This window comes from Cololabis saira, chromosome 1 (genome assembly GCF_033807715.1).
Source record: "Cololabis saira isolate AMF1-May2022 chromosome 1, fColSai1.1, whole genome shotgun sequence".
Lineage (NCBI taxonomy): Eukaryota > Metazoa > Chordata > Actinopteri > Beloniformes > Belonidae > Cololabis > Cololabis saira.
The window spans coordinates 30,467,517-30,487,092 of record NC_084587.1 but is presented as its reverse complement, the minus strand read 5'-3'; the positions used below and the strand labels follow the sequence as shown (position 1 = coordinate 30,487,092).

General features: G+C 39.7%; 1 protein-coding gene across 2 annotated transcripts in view; it reads left to right on the top strand.

Annotated features, from left to right (window-relative positions):
• Nucleotides 1-19,060, top strand: part of LOC133442664 (synaptogyrin-1-like) — a 29,891-nt gene extending 10,831 nt beyond the window's left edge. The window contains exons 2-4 of one of the 2 annotated variants that reach the window (XM_061720625.1): nucleotides 12,195-12,432; nucleotides 15,554-15,699; nucleotides 17,180-19,060. In XM_061720625.1, the coding sequence (XP_061576609.1) occupies nucleotides 12,195-12,432; nucleotides 15,554-15,699; nucleotides 17,180-17,395 (600 nt within the window). In that variant the 3' untranslated portion in view covers nucleotides 17,396-19,060. Of the gene's footprint in view, nucleotides 1-12,194; nucleotides 12,433-15,553; nucleotides 15,700-15,882 lie in introns of both variants that reach the window. The other variant, XM_061720626.1, reaches the window with a different exon arrangement.
• The last annotated feature ends 516 nt before the right edge of the window (nucleotides 19,061-19,576 follow it).

Below are 19,576 nucleotides of genomic sequence, written 5' to 3'. Positions count from 1 at the left end.
AAAATGTATTTTTCTTCGTCAGTAAAGCTGATTGATAATTTACACTTCAAATCACCGACATACAATAGATAAATGGATGAAAAGTGAATGCACAGCTTCTTAGAAGAAATAAGCCAAGAAAAGTTAAGGCCCATTTATGCTCCCTTACGTATGTAAAGAGGCACATCTGTTTCAAGCGTTGTCGTACGTTGCTGTACGTTGCTGTACGTTGCTGTACGTTGCTGTACGTTGCTGTACGTTGCTGTACGTTGCCGTACGTGGCTGTACGTTGCTGTACGTTGTCTTACGTGGCCGCCTTCATACTTCCATGTGTCTTTCGCAACGCATTGGTTGTTAAGTCAATTCATCCAATAGTGGGCAGTGCTGAGATCAGAGTTCACTTCCACGTTTTGATGTCAGTTTCAGACAGCAGTTGGTGGTGGCAATGCACAACTACAAAGCTGTTTGCAACCAACAAAATATACCAGAGGAAGAAAAAGATGAAAAAAGCAGTTTCAGCAAACATGGCGACGGTGGAGAAGATTATGATAATGCACGCTCTTAGAGACATTAAAAGAAGCAGCGCGGTAGACAGCGGTGGTTTGTTTGACCATTAAATACGGCGCAGCATGTGGACTGTGAATTTCTCTTCTTCTTCTCTGGTTTCTTACTTTTGCTGGTCGCATGTTAGCCCTACGGCTCAATACTGCCCCTGCAGTTTCTGGTGGTACTGCTCCATTTGCTGTGTCATGTGTGTGTGTGTACATATTCAAGTAGCCTCATAGTTGTATCAACATCTGCATCTGACTGTTATATTAAAAAAAGTACATATTTGCCAATTAACATGTTTAACTTGAATTAAACATATTTTTTTCTCTTAAAAATAAAGTAGATTTTATTTTATTTTTCAAATGCTATCTTATTTTATTTCTCTACCAGCAGTTTGAATTTCCCCTTTTCTTTGTTAATTGTCTCAACACATTTTTATACTAAATTAATATAAACACATCTTAACAATTTAACAGTTTTGCAGTTTTTCTTTCTTCCCCTCTTATAATCTTATGCCCCCACTTTCGGTTGTTCAGTGAGAGAACTGAGCTCTAACTTTTCCTGTCAGGATTTTAAATCTGGGCTGGATGGTGTCAGGTTCTCATGCACATGTGAAGGTGCTCATTGATGAGCCTGAAACGATATTTAGTTTTAATTATGTTCACTGTGGAGAAAGCTGCTTCACAGCTGTATCTGGACCCAAACATGGGCAGGATGTTTTAAGATGGTCAGTTTATTTTTCTGTGACTTCAGTTCAGACTTGAGTGGATATGTTTGATGAAAAACTTTGTGTTTTGTTTCAGTGGCATTTCACTTTCGCACTTTGAACGCCACGGTCTCTGAACGTATGAGACACTGGTTTTGTCCCAGTGGGAAGACTGAACAGGATGAATTTGTCCATTCCGGGTTGCATATTTAAAAATACAGCGAGGACAAAACTTAGTTTGATTTTACTTTAAGTTATTTACATTAATACGTTGTCAGGACTCAGTGTGTCGGGTTCATCCGAGCCTGATCAGCTGCGACGGGCACAGCCCGCACCGCAGCTCTCTGGTCGCGCTGCAGCAGTTACTTTCCGATGCTTTTTCGAAAGCCCGAACAGTCCAGTCCAGCAGACACGACAGCCCACGCATCTACATCTACCATCCTTCAGCAGTAACGACGGAGCCCACCGCCCGAGCGGCAGCCTCAGCCGACCTCCCCGGCCGCGGGGACACGCCGGGATAAATGATCACGCCGCGCTCGCTTGCTCTGGGCGCAGACCCAATTAATCGATCCCTAATCCTGGCGGATCTAAACCTACTCTGTGCAAAATGAAGGATTTTCTCTGTAAAGACACACCATTTCTCTTACTATTACACGTACAGCTAGCTGAGTGTCTTCTTCTCCTCATTTGGTTGGGAGTTGCTATGCAGTCCCGCGGCCCTCGCGGCCCACATGTACAAAACTGAATTTTTTTTGGCGGCCCACTAGATGGCGCTCGCGGCCCAAGTGTGGGCCGCGGCCCTATGGTTAAGAATCACTGGACTAAAGGGTCCCTCCGTGGGGGTTTTTACTGGTTGGGTCCTTCATATGGGGTTTTACATTTTCACCTGATTTGGTGCAGAAAAATGAACCCACTAAGCGGTTATCGGTGTAAAATGATTGATTGTTAGATCACCCATTCAAGAGCTGAAAAGTGAAAGTATAGTGGAGATCTAGTCTAAGCCAAAACATAAATCAACTTTCAACATCTGTTCACTTATTTTATGCTGAGTTTAGCCCCCAAGAAGGTGAAAGGTGACTTTCACTTGATGCACTGCTTAAAATGTTAGCCTGCAGTTATCTTATTGTTGTTTTTTAAATAATTGTAATACATGTATTATGATAGCTTTGAAACATGATCTTAGCTCAACACCTGAACTGCAAACCCAACAGTGTTTTAGTCAGCATGCTAAACTCAAGTCATAGCTAATACAAATAGCCTTAAAGCTGAGTGCAGTATGAGTGCAGACTGACAGTTTTGCGTGTCAGCGCGATTCAGGCACATCAACACAAATGAGCAGACCTCATGTTAGTAAAGGGTCTTCCAAAAAGCCTGTTTAATATGTCACTATTTTAGAGCTAAAGCACAGATGCAATGTTGAAATTACATCTAAATGCATCACTAGAATATCTGCAAAATGCAGCTGGCAACGGGAGCTGTATCAGACAAACCTGCAGAAAACACTGTAGTTTGCACCTGATCGACACTGGAATGGCATTGATGACACAACCGCCTTAAAATTAATTTGTGACAAAACTGTGACAAAACTGGATCAATTTCCACACACCTGAGCCACAACCAGAATGCAATTCTTCTCTTACGTGATTTTGTTATCCACAGATTTACAACATGAAGAAAAACCATTAATTTCCTTGTATTCAGACAACCTTGTCTTTGAAACAAACCTGAGCATGTTCTCATTACCTTCCACCCCAGTTCATGGGAGGGGCTGTGATGTTATGAATGCTGTTGTGTCCTGGAGTTGTGATTATATGCTGTATGTCTGTTTCATTGTGTACCCTTGTACTGCTGTGGCTCTCCTTGATTTGTACTTTTGATACAGTTCTCCGTCTTTCACTCTTACTATCATTAAATGGGCAGCTGCTACCATGGTGACAGCAGGTATCTCCAATTCTGCAGTGTTCAATAAGCTTGCAAACTCATAGAGTCTTGCACACACATGCAGAGAATACAATATCTGACACCAGCCAATTTACTGCTGAAGTACAGTAAGCAACACGTTGTCAGGGATGTGGTGGATTTGGACCCAGATGTAGGAGACGAGGAGGCAGGAGTTCCAAAAAACTGAATTTATTTTACATAAACAAAAACCAAAAGTGATAGAAAGAGAGGATCTATCAAAAAACCAGAGCTTAAACATTCAATTTAAGATCTAATAAGTTTAAGATTGTAAGTGTATCTACATGTATGATGATGGAGGTCAGGGCCAATACTTCTTGTAGAGTCATTTTGAGATGACAGCGTTGTGTTAGTTATGATGTTGACAGAGAACATAATCAAATATAGGCATTGCAATATTCTTAAGCATATATTAAAAATAGCTAAAAGTAAAAAAGAACCTCTGTGTGAATGTGGGGGTCGTTCGACTTGTTTATTTAGACTACTGATGAACTGACACGAGAAATGAATGAGGTACCGTTTTTTTTCAACTTACAGATTAATTTTGTCATGGTTTACCACTTAATGCTTGATATATGAGATAATGCACAGAAATTCTTTTTTTTAAGTGTTTATTATATATTGACTGAAAAAAACATCCTCAATTTTAATTTAATTATTATTTTTTTATTGATTTCCCCTTTGGGTTTAATAAAGTCTTTTTGAATTTTGTCTATAAATATATTTGTTGTATGTATGTTTATTTAATCTTTTTTTTATCATAGGAGTAGTACAGAGATCTGAGAAATATATGTACGCCCTGCATTAGGATATATTGAGGATATGAGGATATATTCTAAAATTAGCTAAATAGTCTCTATAGATTGGCATATGAAGTTAGCAATGTGCTTTGAGGCACAACAACACAAACATTTCTGGGCCTTGTTTTTAAAAACGTACTTTTCTGATCAATACTCTTGGGAAAACAGAAATATACAAAAGACTAATCTGCACAGAGTGGCATTATGAAAGGGTAGATTCCAGGGGAGGCACATGCATTCATGCATGCCTGCACACAGTTTCAAAAATATGTGCGCACACTCATTTACACGCACTTCTAGCGATCAGTATCCTTAATGTGCAATTTGTGAGTGACCCTCAGGTGGTCACAAGATCGGAGTCCCACGTGGTTTTCTCCACAGTGCCTGCTTTCATCACCTCTGGAAGCCTTGTGATCTGTGCATATCAGAGGGGTGGGGAAACCGCTCTCTGAAGACACCGACACACGGTCGCATACTGAGAAGCATGATCCACTTTTCACGGCATGAGACTGAGCAAAGAATGTTGCGGGGAAGCACGTAAAGCCACACTTAGTGGGCTGAATGTTTTGAGGTTGATGTTTATGTGTGATTCTGCGCCTTTGTTTATGTATTAAGCTCGTGCAGACATCTTGGTGGGGGTATGCGAAGTAGAGAAATTAGACGTAAAACTGCACCGTACACTGTGCAGGTCCGGTGCCAGTGGAAGACATGGTCTAGCTGCAGCCCCAGCCATCACAAATCCAGCTGGATTTCTGCTGGCAGCTGCAGGAAAAAAAAAAAGGCTCAGTAATTCAATCTGCCCCGTCCAACCACCATGTGATACCAAATACAATTGTGACCCTGCAGACGGTGTATCTTTTCAGCCTCTGCAGCTAGCTAATGCTTAAACCAATCGTTGTTTTGAGTTAGAGTATATGTGTGTTTAGTGTTTTTGTCACTGGAGCAGGGAGAGGAAAAGCGAGGCGCGTATAGGTAAGGGAGTCCCGGCTTGTGAGCTTATTTCCCGCTGGAATTTCTCAGGGGAGCATCAGAAAACCAAAGTGTGTCACAAAGCTAGACGCTCGCAGGCCCTGTAAGTCCTTCTGTCCTTGTAACAGAAACTGTCCTAAGCATCTAAATCAAAAACAGTGAAGGGCATTTATCTTCATAATCCGGATGTATTTGTAGATCAAAACTCTTTGTACACCTCGATAAATAATCTGAAGCTTCGGATGAATATATTTTAGGGACGTTTGTATTTTTCATGGAAAGATGAGACGGGTGAGAAAAAACACAAAAAAGATGCCTGATCCGAACTGATTGGGTTTTGCCAGAGGATTCCTCTATTGCAGAACTTTTAACCCACTTCATTATCAGAAAATAAAGGGTAGCCATTGTCATCATGTGATACGCAAATATCTCACAACGCAGTCATGTGATAACTTGATGTGATTCACGGAGATGATCAAAGTCTGCCTCTATTCAGAATGTCTTTGTTATTCCTGAATGGTCTTCTGGAGCATTCTCCCACCATTTGTTACTTCCCTCTGATGACGCAAGGCTTCTCCACCATCTTGTGATAAAACTTGAATCAGTTCTATTCATTGAGAAGAAGCTGTGAGATAAGCTGTGAAAACAACCACTCAGAGTAAAATATTTTATCTGCCTATGTGATTCAGAAGTTTGGCAAGTATGCTCTATCGAACGGAAATTACAATTACTTTTTGTTTTGCTGTTGGTTTTACATGTAACAACTAGTGCTGAACAATTAGGTGAAAATAAATACTTGCTACTTTTTTTTGAAATAAATTATAATTGCAATTCATTTTGCAGATGATCACAATTCAAATTCAATATTAACCCTACATTAGATTTTTTTACATCCTTGAAGTCTGTGGCAGCAATTCCTCAGCTGAAGAGCGATCAGTGTGACAGGTGTGGTTCAGTCGCTCCTACACGACCACAACAAATCACTCGCACTTGCGTAAACTCCTCATTGTTCAGGAACATACCAAATATTTTTTTAGACATTCTACATAAAATATTAGAAGGTTAACTTTACTGAGATATGTCAAGAGCGGGTACACGAGTTGGTAGAGTCTGTGGCTTTATGAGGCTTTAAAAAAATGTTGTATTTGATCTTGTTAGCATCACAAATGACTCAGAAATCCCAATACTGCTGCTGGGTTGAGAATTACTGATGTTCCAAGGAATTCCATAGAGTTCCTTGGAATTGAAACCCTAGGAACCGGTTCTGAACAAGAGCTGGTTCTCGATTCTCATCCCTACCTGTGGTGCTTCTTTAAATGTTGGTAATGGTTCATTGCAGCCACAGTATGTTGACCCTCAGCAAATATATTAGGGTTTATGTATATATTTTTTATTAGCTGAGAGTAATATTGAATAGAGATTATTTTTATTTGAATGTTCCAGACCACCTCATTGTACATTTCTGTCTATACTTTTTACCTATCCTAAGTTCCTAAGTCACTTTTGTACAGACTCACCGGGCACTTTAAAACCTCATTTTGTACATTTCCGGTCTACATTTTATTTTACTGTTCATACTTTTTATTGTTTATACATTTCATTTAATTTTATCTCGTACATATTGCTTTTATAATTGTATTGTGTTGCACCAATCACCATAACAAATTCCTTGTGTGAAAACTTGGCAATAAACCCTTTTCTGATTCTTTTCTGATTCTGATTCTGATTCTGATGTAATTGAATATAAAATACAGTTTGACACTTGCTACCATAATGTTATTTAGGGCCCTTTTCACATAAACATGTTTGCTGTTCTTCCTTTCAAAACACCCACTCACTCTGCAGCAGTCTGTGTCGGCATTGAACTCACAAAAGTAGGCATAATATAGCAGCAATTGTCATCTATGTAAAGGCAGCCACGGAATGGATAGACATTTTGGGTACATTTCCGTTCACTTTACCATTTGTCGGTAGTTCCTGGAAAGATCCTGGGTGAGTCAGTGACTCTCAACATCTTTCTTGGGACATTATGCAAACGGTTTGCAGAGGAACCAAACAAAAGAATCCCCATCCGTAGAGAAGCATGAAACCACATGAAAATACAGATTTAGCATAGCAATACTAAGCAATCGGGGTAATGCATGAAATCCTGTTCACCTTTAAACCTTGTTTAAGTATACAGACCAATTGTTTTCACAGTTAGCTGTTCGTACAAGAGTTATGAGTGTTCTGACATGCCTCTGAAGCCATGTGACCGGCTGAGCTAAAGGGGGGGTTAAAAAGGGCTTGTGACTTTGTATTTTCTGACCGGGATCTTAAGCCAGCCATGTGAAGTGGTGGACGGATGTGTGTGTGTGTGTGTGTGTGTGTGTGTGTGTGTGTGTGTGTGTGTGTGTGTGTGTGTGTGTGTGTGTGTGTGTGTGTGTGTGTGTGTGTGTGTGTGTGTGTGTGTGTGTCGGCGAGGGCACATTCTTCTCAAGAACGCTTGTGGGCAGAGGCAAGGCCAGTAACAGGGGGAGATGGGAGAAGATGAGGGGGAGGAGGCAGCTATGATGCAGCCGGTCTAAAAATAAACACCGCCTCCATATCCATTCTGCCCATAACACTTCCTTCAATGATCATTCCTTTCTTTCCTACGTCTCTCTCAGAGACTGCAGGTAGATGAAGGGGGGTGGTTGTGTGCTACTATGCTCCTCCATTCATCCCTTGAGGAGACATAGGAGTCCGTGAAGTGGGAGTGACAGAATTGGATGGAAGAGCGGTGAGGGAAGCAGAAAGGCTTCACATCCTCGCTGGCAAACTTCCAGTGTTTCATCAAGACTATGACTATATTATGCAATGTTGTGTTTCTCCACATCCTGCAAAAATATCATGATAAGTGGGAATAAGTGATATCACAATAACACAAAATGGCTGGGCATAACAGATGGTGTCATTAGTTTTTTCTAATTTTTGACTCAGACATTGCCTCAGCTTTTTAGTGATCCACATTCACTGTTAAGAGAGTCACTGGACTCACCATGCAGCCCTGACTAGAGGTATTGCAATATCTGAGCGGTAAGTAGATGGTTGGTATATCCCCAGAGTTGAAGTGAAGCTAAATTTGTATAATCTGAATATTTGACAAACAAAAAAGTCCCTCATATCCTCAGATGAAAACTACAAACAACACAAAATAAAACATTTTAATCTAAATTTGTTCCTCAACGAACAAACCAAAAGCACAAGACTGACCGAGGCTTCCGATGATTTCCAATGTTCTTATGACACATATTAACAAATAAACGATGTTTTTACCTCATAAGAATGTTATTTTCATTCATCAGTTGACATCAAATTAAATAAATTCATTTCATTTGGAGATTTTCCAGAATGTGTTGTTTTATTTTTGGGTTGTTGTTTTTTTTTGCCCAGGACAAGTCATCCCTAAAGCTGATTAAAGTAATAGCCTCAAAGTCAACAAGTTCAAACAATACGCAATGCACCCATGATAGGAAACAACAAGAATTATTTGTTTGTGTATTTTTCCCCCAAAAAGAATTCAATTCTACTCAAAATATCAAGTTTTGAAAGGGTGTTTCACTGAGCGTGGACCACAGTGTGCACAGTTAGTAGTAGTAGTAGTAGTAGTGTTTATTTCGAATATGAATTATATTAAAAAAAGAAAGAAAATAAGACAATCGTCTTAACATGAGACATAACAAAGTACATATTCGAAAGGGAGTGAGAAGAAGTAAAACTTATAAACTCTCACCCCCTCTCCTTAAATATGACTAGCTAACACATGCAAACATAACATTATGCAAACATAATAAAAATAAATAAATAAATAAAAATAAAAAACAAAAACAATCAAAACAAGACAATAAAAACATTGTAGCAACACAAGCTACTGACTAGTGTAAGAAAATAAGGATAAAAATAGATAAATAAAAAATAAACACTGTATCATTGCACCCAAGCATTTTGCTCATCCCTGTACCTCTGAAAAATAATATCTTTATATTTTATTTTAAACGGTTTAATATTTGGACATTGCTCTAATTCCATTGAAAACTTGTTCCATAGCCTCACCCCGCTGACTGAAACACAAAAACCTTTCCTGTTTGTGCGTATTAATGTGACATTCAAATTACTTTTGCCCCTTAAACCATATCTTCCCTCATGAATACTAAATAATTTCTGTTTATTTGTTGGTAACAGATAATTTTTTGCTTTGAACATTATTTGCGCTGTTTGATAGCCCACAATATCCATACATTTGAGTATTTTGGACTTCAGGAATAATGGGTTTGTGTGTTCCTTGTAGTCAGCATTGTGGATTATTATTATTGCTCTTTTTTGCATTATGGTTAATGGCTGTAGAGATGTTTTGTAATTGTTGCCCCAGATTTCTGCACAGTATTGAAAATATGGTGAGACCAGTTACTGAGGGCTTTGAAAGCAGGATGAGTTCAAGGCAATGCTGCAGCGTAATCCTGGCGTGAGTGGCATCCCTGTCCACTCCCAGCCTGGTTTCTGCCCTTCATATTGTGTATTCTCCTGTTGTATCAGTCATTTGGTGAACAAACACAGACACAACAGCTAAGTAAACAACCGCCACCCCCCCACCCAAGGTTCCCTCCCAGCTTTCTGGCTCTGTTTTACTCTGTCAGCCACACACACAGATACACTCTGAATCCATCACTCACCCCAGTGAAATCCTCGGTGAGGGAGCCTAACATACATAGTCGAGCTCCGATCTCACTCAGACAGAAATAGCTCCCCGGAGGTTTGGTCCAGGGGTTAGTCAGCTGGACGCAGTTGCCTGATCTGCTCTTCTTATCAGCTGAAGCTGGACTGCAGCTCAACTGTGGCGAGAGATGCGAACACCGGGGGTGTTTGTATGTGTGGTCTCGTGCTTGTGGCCTTGACAAGGGTGTTTCTGCAGCACTGTGCTGGAGAAGAGTGGAGAGGTGATGCGAGAGGGACTAGATGGTATCTTAGTAACATGCTCCTGTTATTGACTCCATTTTGTAGCTCTTTGTGCTTCCACTCCGAGAGGAAGAGAGGAAAAATAAAAGATACAGGAGAAAAGTTGAAAGGAGAAAAATGCAGCGGAGAAGGTGATCAGATAAAATGTATCTTTACTTCAACTTACTTTTCCACTTTTTTCCAAAGTAAATACTAGTGTTTTAAAGGGACAGGCCCTTAAAACTCTGATTAGATTGTCAGCACGGGTATGTATGGTATAGACCAAAATGTTTGTCAGTGGTCGATGTTGTTGCCTCACAGTCAGAATATTCTGCCATTTGAACCTGGTCCTGGACCTGCTCGTGTTTTGATTTTATATAGTTCAGTCTGGAATCCAGAAACAGTCAGAAGCACACCTGTTAGATTATTTTGAAAGTCCTAATTGGCTTTATTTGTGATATTCTTGATCGAGCATGAATAATAAGACCTAATAATCAGTTAATAAAGGATATATCCTGTACATTTCTAACACCGTTTCAATGAGATAAATATGCAATAATTTAGTAGTTAACAAAGTCATTTGAAATATTGGGTTAGTGTTTAAGAGTACAGTAATGAACCATACATTAATGTCTAGTAATACACTTAAAACACTCAGTTAAAGGGGGGGGGGGGGGGGGGGGGTGTATTACCTTGTCATCATGGTTAAATAGAATTTGCCATAGCTATCAATAAGGCATTATTCTGATCTCTGTGTTTACTTGACAGTTTTACTAAGTTGAAGAATTTTAGAAAAAGACAAATTATCTTGTAATTAAACTCCTTTCCTTGAGAGAAAAAAAACCAGAGGCCCATTGAGTCCATTTGAGGGGGACACCAGGGTTGTCTCGACTTCATGGACTGATAACATTATCCTGAAGTGAAAGCTTTCTCATAAATTACTGTCAGTCTAAATATACAATATGACACTAGGTGTTCTTTTGGGCTGTGAGGGGCTTTTCTGAACTGGGAGAAAATAATAATTTCTAAAACATAAATAAATAAATAAATGAATAAACAGTAACTACAGATCAGCAAAAAGTGTTACTCATCAGGAAATATTAATCAAATCAAATCAAACTTTATTTATATAGCACTTTTCATACAATAGTAACCCAAAGTGCTTTACATAATGAAATCAACATTTAACATAGAAAAACTCTCACACTCATGGTTAAAAACACACATCTGGTCATTTTCACACACATATGAAAAAGTAAAAACAACATTAAAATAAACCTAAGAAAAACCTAACTTTAAATTGAATATAAAAGAATACGTACATAATAAAATAATTGAAAAATAAGTAGTTAAAATAATGAGAAATAACTAGATAAAAATAAACTAAACCACACTAATAAAATAAATAAAATTCAGTTATAAGCTAAACTAAAAAGGAAGGTCTTGAGCCTCTTTTTAAAAATATCAACAGTCTCTGCGGCCCTGAGGTTCTCTCTGTTCCACAGATGCGGACCGTAGTAGCAGAACGAGGGCTCGCCAAAGGTTTTTGTTCTAACTTTAGGAACAATTAAAAGGCCGGTACCAGAGGACCTCAGGGTCCACGAGGGCTCATAATTTAAAAGCAGATCAGAAAAATAAGAAGGCCCAAGACCATTGAAACATTTATGAACTAATAAAAGAACCTTCACAATCCCGAAACCACAGGATGCCAGTGCAGCGATTTTAAATTAATTAAGGTAAAAACTATTTGCAAACGCAAAACATAAAGACATACAGTAGAAGGTAAAAGAAGAGCAAAGACTAAAACATTTCAAAAATCCCTGACTGTCGTTAAAGAAACCAAATTGGAATAAAATAATTAGATTGATTACAGCTTTCAAGTCAACATAATGAACTGTACTCAAGGCTCAAGCAATTGTAATTGCATTTAGAGAAATATTTCAGCAATTTTTCACGTTCTTTTCCTAAAAAAGAGTGCGGGTGTTTGCGTGCGTGGAAATTGAGATTTTCTCACAGATAAGGTGACACTTGGTATTCCTTTAACAAATTGCATATTTGGTTGTGTTCCTCAGATGTGCTAAATGTTCAAGTTCAAATGTACCAAAACTGCTTCTTTTTGTCACTGAGCTGGGGAGAAAAGCCAGCTGATATGTAAAGGTTTTACGTTTCGCCAGACCTTCACTCTGGATGAATTTCTGTCGACACGGACTCTTTCATTGATGACTCTCCTCACGATTCCTACATGTTCACCGCTTCTCTTCTTGCGTTTTCCTCTCCAGCTCTTCTCTATAGTCATCTTCGGCTGCATCGCCAATGAGGGTTACATCAATCGCCCCAATGAGGTAGAGGAGTACTGCATCTTCAATCGCAACCAGAACGCCTGTAATTACGGTATCTTCATGGGCTCCATGGCCTTTGTCTGCTGTGTCGCCTTTCTGGCTCTGGACGTCTACTTTCCTCAGATCAGCAGCGTGAAAGATCGCAAAAAGGCTGTGCTGGCTGACATTGGGCTGTCAGGTAATCGCATTCCCATACACCATACCTTCTGTTTTACCTTTACAATAATAATAAATCAAGTTGTATTTCTGACTTTCTACAAGTTTCTGTTTCTTGAATGAAGGCCTAAGTTTATTTGTCAACTTGTGCAAATACAGTATGAGTTGAACAACAAGTGAATCTCGGCTAAATTTAAATAGAACATTATGTTTCATTACATTAGTCAGAGTATTTCATATGAAATGATATAGCATTAATCTATGGATACATTGATTGACAGGGTAAGACTCAGTCCTGACAAAGTTATTCAAATAAAGATGAGACAAGTCTTGGAGCTTCATTTTTATTTCTTATAAGAAACGACATGCGAACACTTGAGTCCTTTTTCTACGACTTATTATCAGCCTCAACTAAACCGTTGCAGAGCATGAACATCCTCCTCAGTCTAAAACTCTAGGCGTATTCAACCATCAAGCATGATATTGAGATTGCTTAGTGTGCAGCACTCAGACGTGTGTCGACCTTTTCTTAAATGTATCTATAAAAAAAAGAAGAAATTGATAGATTTGTGGTGATGATATCATCCTAGAGAGAAAGGAAGGTGTGGAAGAAACAATGAAAAGACAAGTTCTGAGTTCTGCTCTGGTGATGTGCAGCCTCAGAGATGCTGCACATCACCGTGTCTGACAGTCTCTACCTTTCTGCTGCACTGCTTCTACAGCGAACGTCGTGACACGATAGTCAAGCACCGAGTCTGTTAATCGCATAGTTACTGTCACAGACAAGATTGTCCTCTCCTGTTTTCATCCCTCTCTCTCTTTCTCACCCTCCTTTTCTCGCTATCTGCACGAGACATTTTCTATGCTTGCGAAATAAAGGAACAGCTGGTTGTCTGATGGGAGGTTCTGAAAAGGCTTCCCATGTTTTGTTGCTCGCCACCACTCTTCCAATTTCGCCAGTTCACTGCTAGGCAAGAAAAGAGACAAATTTGATGATCTAATGCTTCTTGTTTTGTGGAAGCTAATTTTCTTGGTTTATCATTTCTTCTTGTGCTGATAATTTATGATTATAGAGAGCCCAAGCACTTCCCGGGATGATTTTTGTTGTTTTGTTCATGCGGCCACCAGACAAGACATTTCTTGCAGTCGCTGAATCGCCCAAGAATTCCCCTGTTTACCGACATATCCTGGATCCAAATGTAAGGTTATTTGTCTGAGACAGATGACGTTTGGCCAAAATAAGATCGCACAACAACACGATGATCCCAAGAACACAATCAGTTCTGCGACAGAATGGCAGAAAAAGTCAAAGTCCAGGACGGACCTGGTTGAAATGCACCACGTTGTGAAGGCGAGTGGTCCAAAACTCTTCCACAGTAACAGAGAAACTGTTGACATCATACAAGAATCGCTACTTTATATTAATGTTGATAAAAGACTTTGAATCAAGGCCTATACTTAGACTTTCACATCACGTTTCTGCAATTTGATTTAATTTCTGCTATAGGATTTTAAGAGCTTTAAATGTTCGTGCTGACTCGTCTATCTGTGTATATATAAATCATTTTAGGCGTCCTGTGCTGAAATCAAAAAGAGTTTCTGTTGGCCAAGTATTTGATCATTTCCTTTGCAGATTCAGGTCTGTTGTAATGTGGAGACTTTGCATTTCTGTGTTCAGAAATACAAAGCCACCTGCAGAGCTGCTATAACGCCAACATGGCATATTGCTCTGCAGCTTAACAACCCAACAGGTCCAGATGCTGAGACTTGTTTATGCTTGGTTGGTTGTGTACCCTGGCTAATGAAAGGTGTCAAGTCGCCTCGATCACTAATGTGAGAACCGTTCTGTGCTTCCACTGTTAGCGGACCACACGCAAACAGCAGAGGAATATTAAAGAAAAAAAGATAAAGATAAAGATGTACTTTATTGATCCCAGGACTGGGGAATTATTGTGCAGCAGCCGCATAACATACAAAAACAAAAAGAAAGCAACAGCTCAACACAAAACCTAGATATATAAGTAGAAACCTAATATCTATATATATCTATATCTATCTATATACATATATAATGCCTTGTGCAAGGAAGTGGGTTGTGTGCTATAACATAATGTTATTGTACAGAGTGATGGCATGGGGCAGGTAAGACGACAGCAGAGCTGTAATAGTCTGTTAGAGAAGGAGCTTCTCTGTCTGTCCAGGGTCGGGTGGTCCGGGTGGTCCATGATGGAGGAAAGTTTTTTCTGTGTCCTCCTCTTTACCACAGTCTCAAAGGTCTCAAAGCCTGAGCCCGATCACAGAGCCATCCCTCCAGAGGATCTTGTCCAGCCCGTGCGTGTCTCTAGCTCGGATGCTGATGATGCTGGTGACAACAGACTGATGAAAGATCTCCAAGATCTTATTGCAGACATTAAAGGATCTGAGCTTCCTCGGGAAGTAGAGTCTGCTCATTCCTTTCATGTACACAGACTCTGTGTTAGATCTCCTGTCCAGTCTGTTGCCAATCACGAAACCCAGGTACCTGTAGTCCTCCACCACCTCAACCTCCACCTCCACCCCCTTAATCTGTAGTGGCTGTGCAGGTGCCTTCTTCCTCCTGAAGTCCATCGCAATCTCTCTGGTCTTGCTGACGTTCAACATCAGGGGGTTCAGTTCAGTCCAATTAACCCATACCCAGAAGAAAAGGGGAGCCGACCCTGCAGGGCTCTGTGAAGGAACCGAAAGATATTACATAAATACTAAATTACATTTTTTAAGAGGTGCTTATAATAAAGGTGTAACTTAAATTTCAGTGTAAAACTGAGACCTTTATTTGCATGTCTCCTTTCATCCCCACGTATTTGGCTCGGCGTATCGATGTTTCTACAGTCCAGGTTTTGCAGAATTGATGCTTCTCATTCTGTTGATACTAAATTCATATAATCGTTAACCCAGCAAGCTAAATTTAGAAATAGATGATCTTATTTCCCCATGTTCCAGGCAGTCACACTGTCTCCTCTGCCATTTTCCCCCAACTGGTCTGTAGTAGATTTGTGATATGATTTACAGTTGCTGTTTCACTAAAATTCCCCTCAAAAGATTTCTAAAATCAGAGAATAAAACAGAATAACTGATTTTTTTTTTCCTCCCCCTTCTTTGTCCAGCATTCTGGTCCTTCATGTGGTTTGTGGGGTTCTGCTTTTTGGCCAACCAGTGGCAGGTGACTAAGGAAGAGGACAACCCGCTGAGGGAGGGAGGGGACGCTGCCCGGGCTGCCATCACCTTCTCCTTCTTCTCCATCTTCACTTGGGTAAGGATCTCTTCTAAACTCGTATAAGTCCACTACACAACTCCAGTAAGATGCCTACATACATTCTTCTTCCTGTGATAAAAGGGAAAGCCAGGGACCATGCTTCTTCCCTTTTGAGGCTACATATGTTCATTTGTATTGGTGCGGCTGCGAACTGATGAGTGTGGCTGTTTTTCCCGACAGGGTGCTCAGGCTCTCTTCTCTATGGAGAAATTAAAGAACGTGTCATTTGAAGAGGAATACACCAAGCTGTTCCCCCCTCAGCCTCACCAACCTTTCGTCTGATTCTTCTCTGTTACCTCCCACTGCTGCCTTCCCCTTCTGCAGCCGAACATGCACACTGCTGCTCCTTTGCAGTGGCTGAACTTGTTCAAGGGCACCTGACAACAGGAGGTGCTGTTGTAACTGAGCGTTATTGGGATCCAGCCTCAAGAACAGTTGTGCTCCAGGCCCGTAGTAATGATGATATGCGTGCAGGTGCCTTGACTTTTAACTAATCTGTATAAATTACAAAATTCCTCATATCCATCTTTAAAAACGACCCACCTGTTGGAATCTTTAGTGGCTTCCTTTTAAAAAGAGATTTGCATGTTATTTTAAAAGAAAAATTCGGCTAAGAAAAAAAGAAAGTATGCAAACTGAATGTTTGAATATTCAGATTTTTCATCAGCAATTCAACTAAATAAAGTTTTTTTTCCATCAGTTATTGGTTAGTATGAACTTTTGCACTTGAAAGCAGGTGACTCTGGTTCCCTCTCAGGTAAATAACTATCATTGGTATCCAGTATGTGTGCGTCGTTACATGCTCCAACCTGCAGCACCAAACCTGGAGCCCTTAAACAAGTGGTGTCACAATTTACAATCCACTTTTCCAATTCATTAATATGGAAATCTTCCATCTGCTTCCTTTTTCTTTTAATGTTTGCAGCTTTAGAAGGTTGCCTTCTGTGTACGGTGTCCTTTCACTTTTTTTATTGAGTTTTACAGACAGTTTATTGGGTATTTAAGAGCTTTTTGAGGTTGAGTTTATAGTGGTGCATTTTCTTAAGCAGGTATTTATGGCTGCAAGCGTCTCACAGTGCAGCTCTTTAACTGTTTTGTGCTGCACACAGACACCGTTTGATTGTGTTATGTTTATCCTGCTGTAGAGTGAAGTGGTCTGGAGGTGATGTTTCTCATTATGGAGCTGAACAATGTATAAATAACCTTTTTTTTTCCACTGCTGCATGTAGAAGTAACCCGCTGTGACTGACTAAATGTCTCATTTTAAACTATCTACTAAGTCTTGCAAGCTTTCCAGCCAACTAATCAATGTTTCCACCCCTCTGTTTTTTCTCCCCTCCCAAACCCTCTGCTCTAACACTACTGCTTCAATATCTGTCTTCACATCATTCAATTCCCTGCCTCAATGCACCTTTTATCCCCCTCACGCCCCTCCTGTCCGTCCCCGCCTCTGATCATCCGTCCTGCATCCCCAAAGGCGGGCCAGTCCTTCCTGGCCTACCAGAGATACAAGCTCGGGGCTGACTCGGCCCTGTTCTCCCAGGACTACACTGACCCCAGCCTGGACGCAGCCGGAGCGCCTTACACGTCCTTCGGCGGGGATGACGTGGAGAGCCCGAGTGGAGAAGGGGGCCAAGCCAACAGCGACGGGGTGTTCGATGGCACCGGGGGCTACCAACGTCAAGACTACTGAGATGTTGAGGGTCATATATACTACTGGAAGTCATGAAGTTGCGCAAGAAAATCTGATTTGAAATAGCATCTGTATTGTTACTGCTGAAGCTGGTTCATCTTTACCCACTACTGATGTTTTTTTGGACCCAGTGTTTAATACAAGAGCGCCGAGTTTGCCCTGATACTGAACCAAATGACACAATGCGAAGACTAAACATATTAATTATGATTGTTGACAAGGAGTTACATGTATGTGTTAAACAGTGAGAACAGGTTACAGTATGGCAGTTTGTACATGACAAAGAGAGGGGAAGTTTTGTGTCAACATTTTGGCTGATTTCCATCTGGTTTTTGAGCATCACAAGTATTTGTCCCTGTGTCAGCAATCCTAGACACCTCTACAGACTTTGAGGCCATAGCTTGGGATGGCGTACGTACAATAACAGGAACATTTCAGACCGTCTGGGGGAGAAAGAAATGCAGGACACAAAATGACAAAACGCTTGACTGGAGGTGTTGGGGAGTTTAGGACATTATTTGCAGATCAAGGGGTTTGAAGAAATGGTCACCAGATTTGTTATCATCTTGTGGCATCTACTGTCTGTCAGCGAAATAACTAAGAAAGGTGTGAGTTGAGACACAGGCTGAGTTAAGGCTGATAAACTCCCCAGTGCTGTATCACAGGACACCAGGAAAGACAAATAAGAATATCTGGCAGCAGCCCCCTTAAAGTCAAATAAGATTGCATTAGTATATGTCTCCCCACCCCCCTAATGTGTGGATGTGAGACTGTGTTTTGTTTGTTTGTTTGCCTTGTTACTCTGAAAGCCTTTCTTTTCCTCAATTGTTGCCTTAGTGCAGACTGCCAAGCCAAATCCAACAACACAGCCCATACAGAACGCCCAAGATGCATGACAGTTCTGAATCTTTAGTCTCAAAGTTTAGCTAGTTAAATCGTTGCCTGTTTTCTCTTTGAGCTTGTGTATCTCCTGAACAAAACCAAGGTTTTGTCAGCATTATACAGAATCCCAAACAACACAGACGACAGGTTGTTTTATTTTTTAAATCACTAAATCAACAGAAAACACCATGCTCTCGAGGATTTATCTGTTGTCTCCTCTGCTTTATTTATTCTGCAAATGAAGCAGCTATGAACATCTTGAGTATTTATAAACATGCATTACTCCACTTTCTTAAATAATAAAGTATAGTTATCTCTATAATTATATGTAAAAATATAGTTCAGTATATCAGTGTTTGACACAAAGAGTCTGCTTTATTTTAGGGCATTACGCTAGTTCTGTATAAAACAAAGAAAAAGAAAGAAATACTAAAGAAAGTTCTATAAGATCTGTTAAGTGTTATTGTGATAAGATATATGGCGAGGTCATCCAAGCCTCGTCCTTTATGTTGCTTTCAGGCTAAGGAGAGGTTTTTGTTTTTTTATTTTATTTTGGGATAATGATATCAACAACACAAAGAAAAAAAAAGACCAAATTACAAAAGTATATATACACATATACTTTATATTTTACATCTGTGTAGTTGTAGAAATGTGTGATGTTACTCTGTGAAATCTGTTTAAAAACAAAGTATGACACAGTAAAAATAAGGAGTAAAAATGTGTGTTTTCGATGTTTTGATTTTAACCAATAAAAATAAAGTACTGATACAGATAAGATTGTTTCGTTTTCATTATTCATTCTTTTTTTAACATGCATGTTCGAAATAAAATCTTTAAACTCAAATTATGATGGTTTGTCATATTCTTTTTTTTTTTCTAGGACACAGGTATCAAAAAAAAGTATTACAGGTATTATTAAATGTTACTTGATTAGTTAATCTTGTAAAGAGGAGACAGAAAATGTCCCATCTCCCTCTATTGGCCAAATAAATTGGCAACATTTTTATTAGTTGTCATTGTCTTTTGCTTACCCGACTTAATTACTTTTAGAAAGAGTTTAGTGGAAAGGGCGTGTTTGCAATATGCTGTGGGTGGCTGATGATATTAAAAATTCTAACTATTAGGATAACTCAGGGTAATATATATTACCTGTTAATAAATAAATACAATTTTAGCTTCCTTGGTGTGAAGAATTGCGGTGTAAAATTGCACTTAACCTTTTTAGTCACCATATTTGTGAACTTCAATAGAACTACATACTATCATATTACAAAAACAGTGACAAGGTAAAAAACA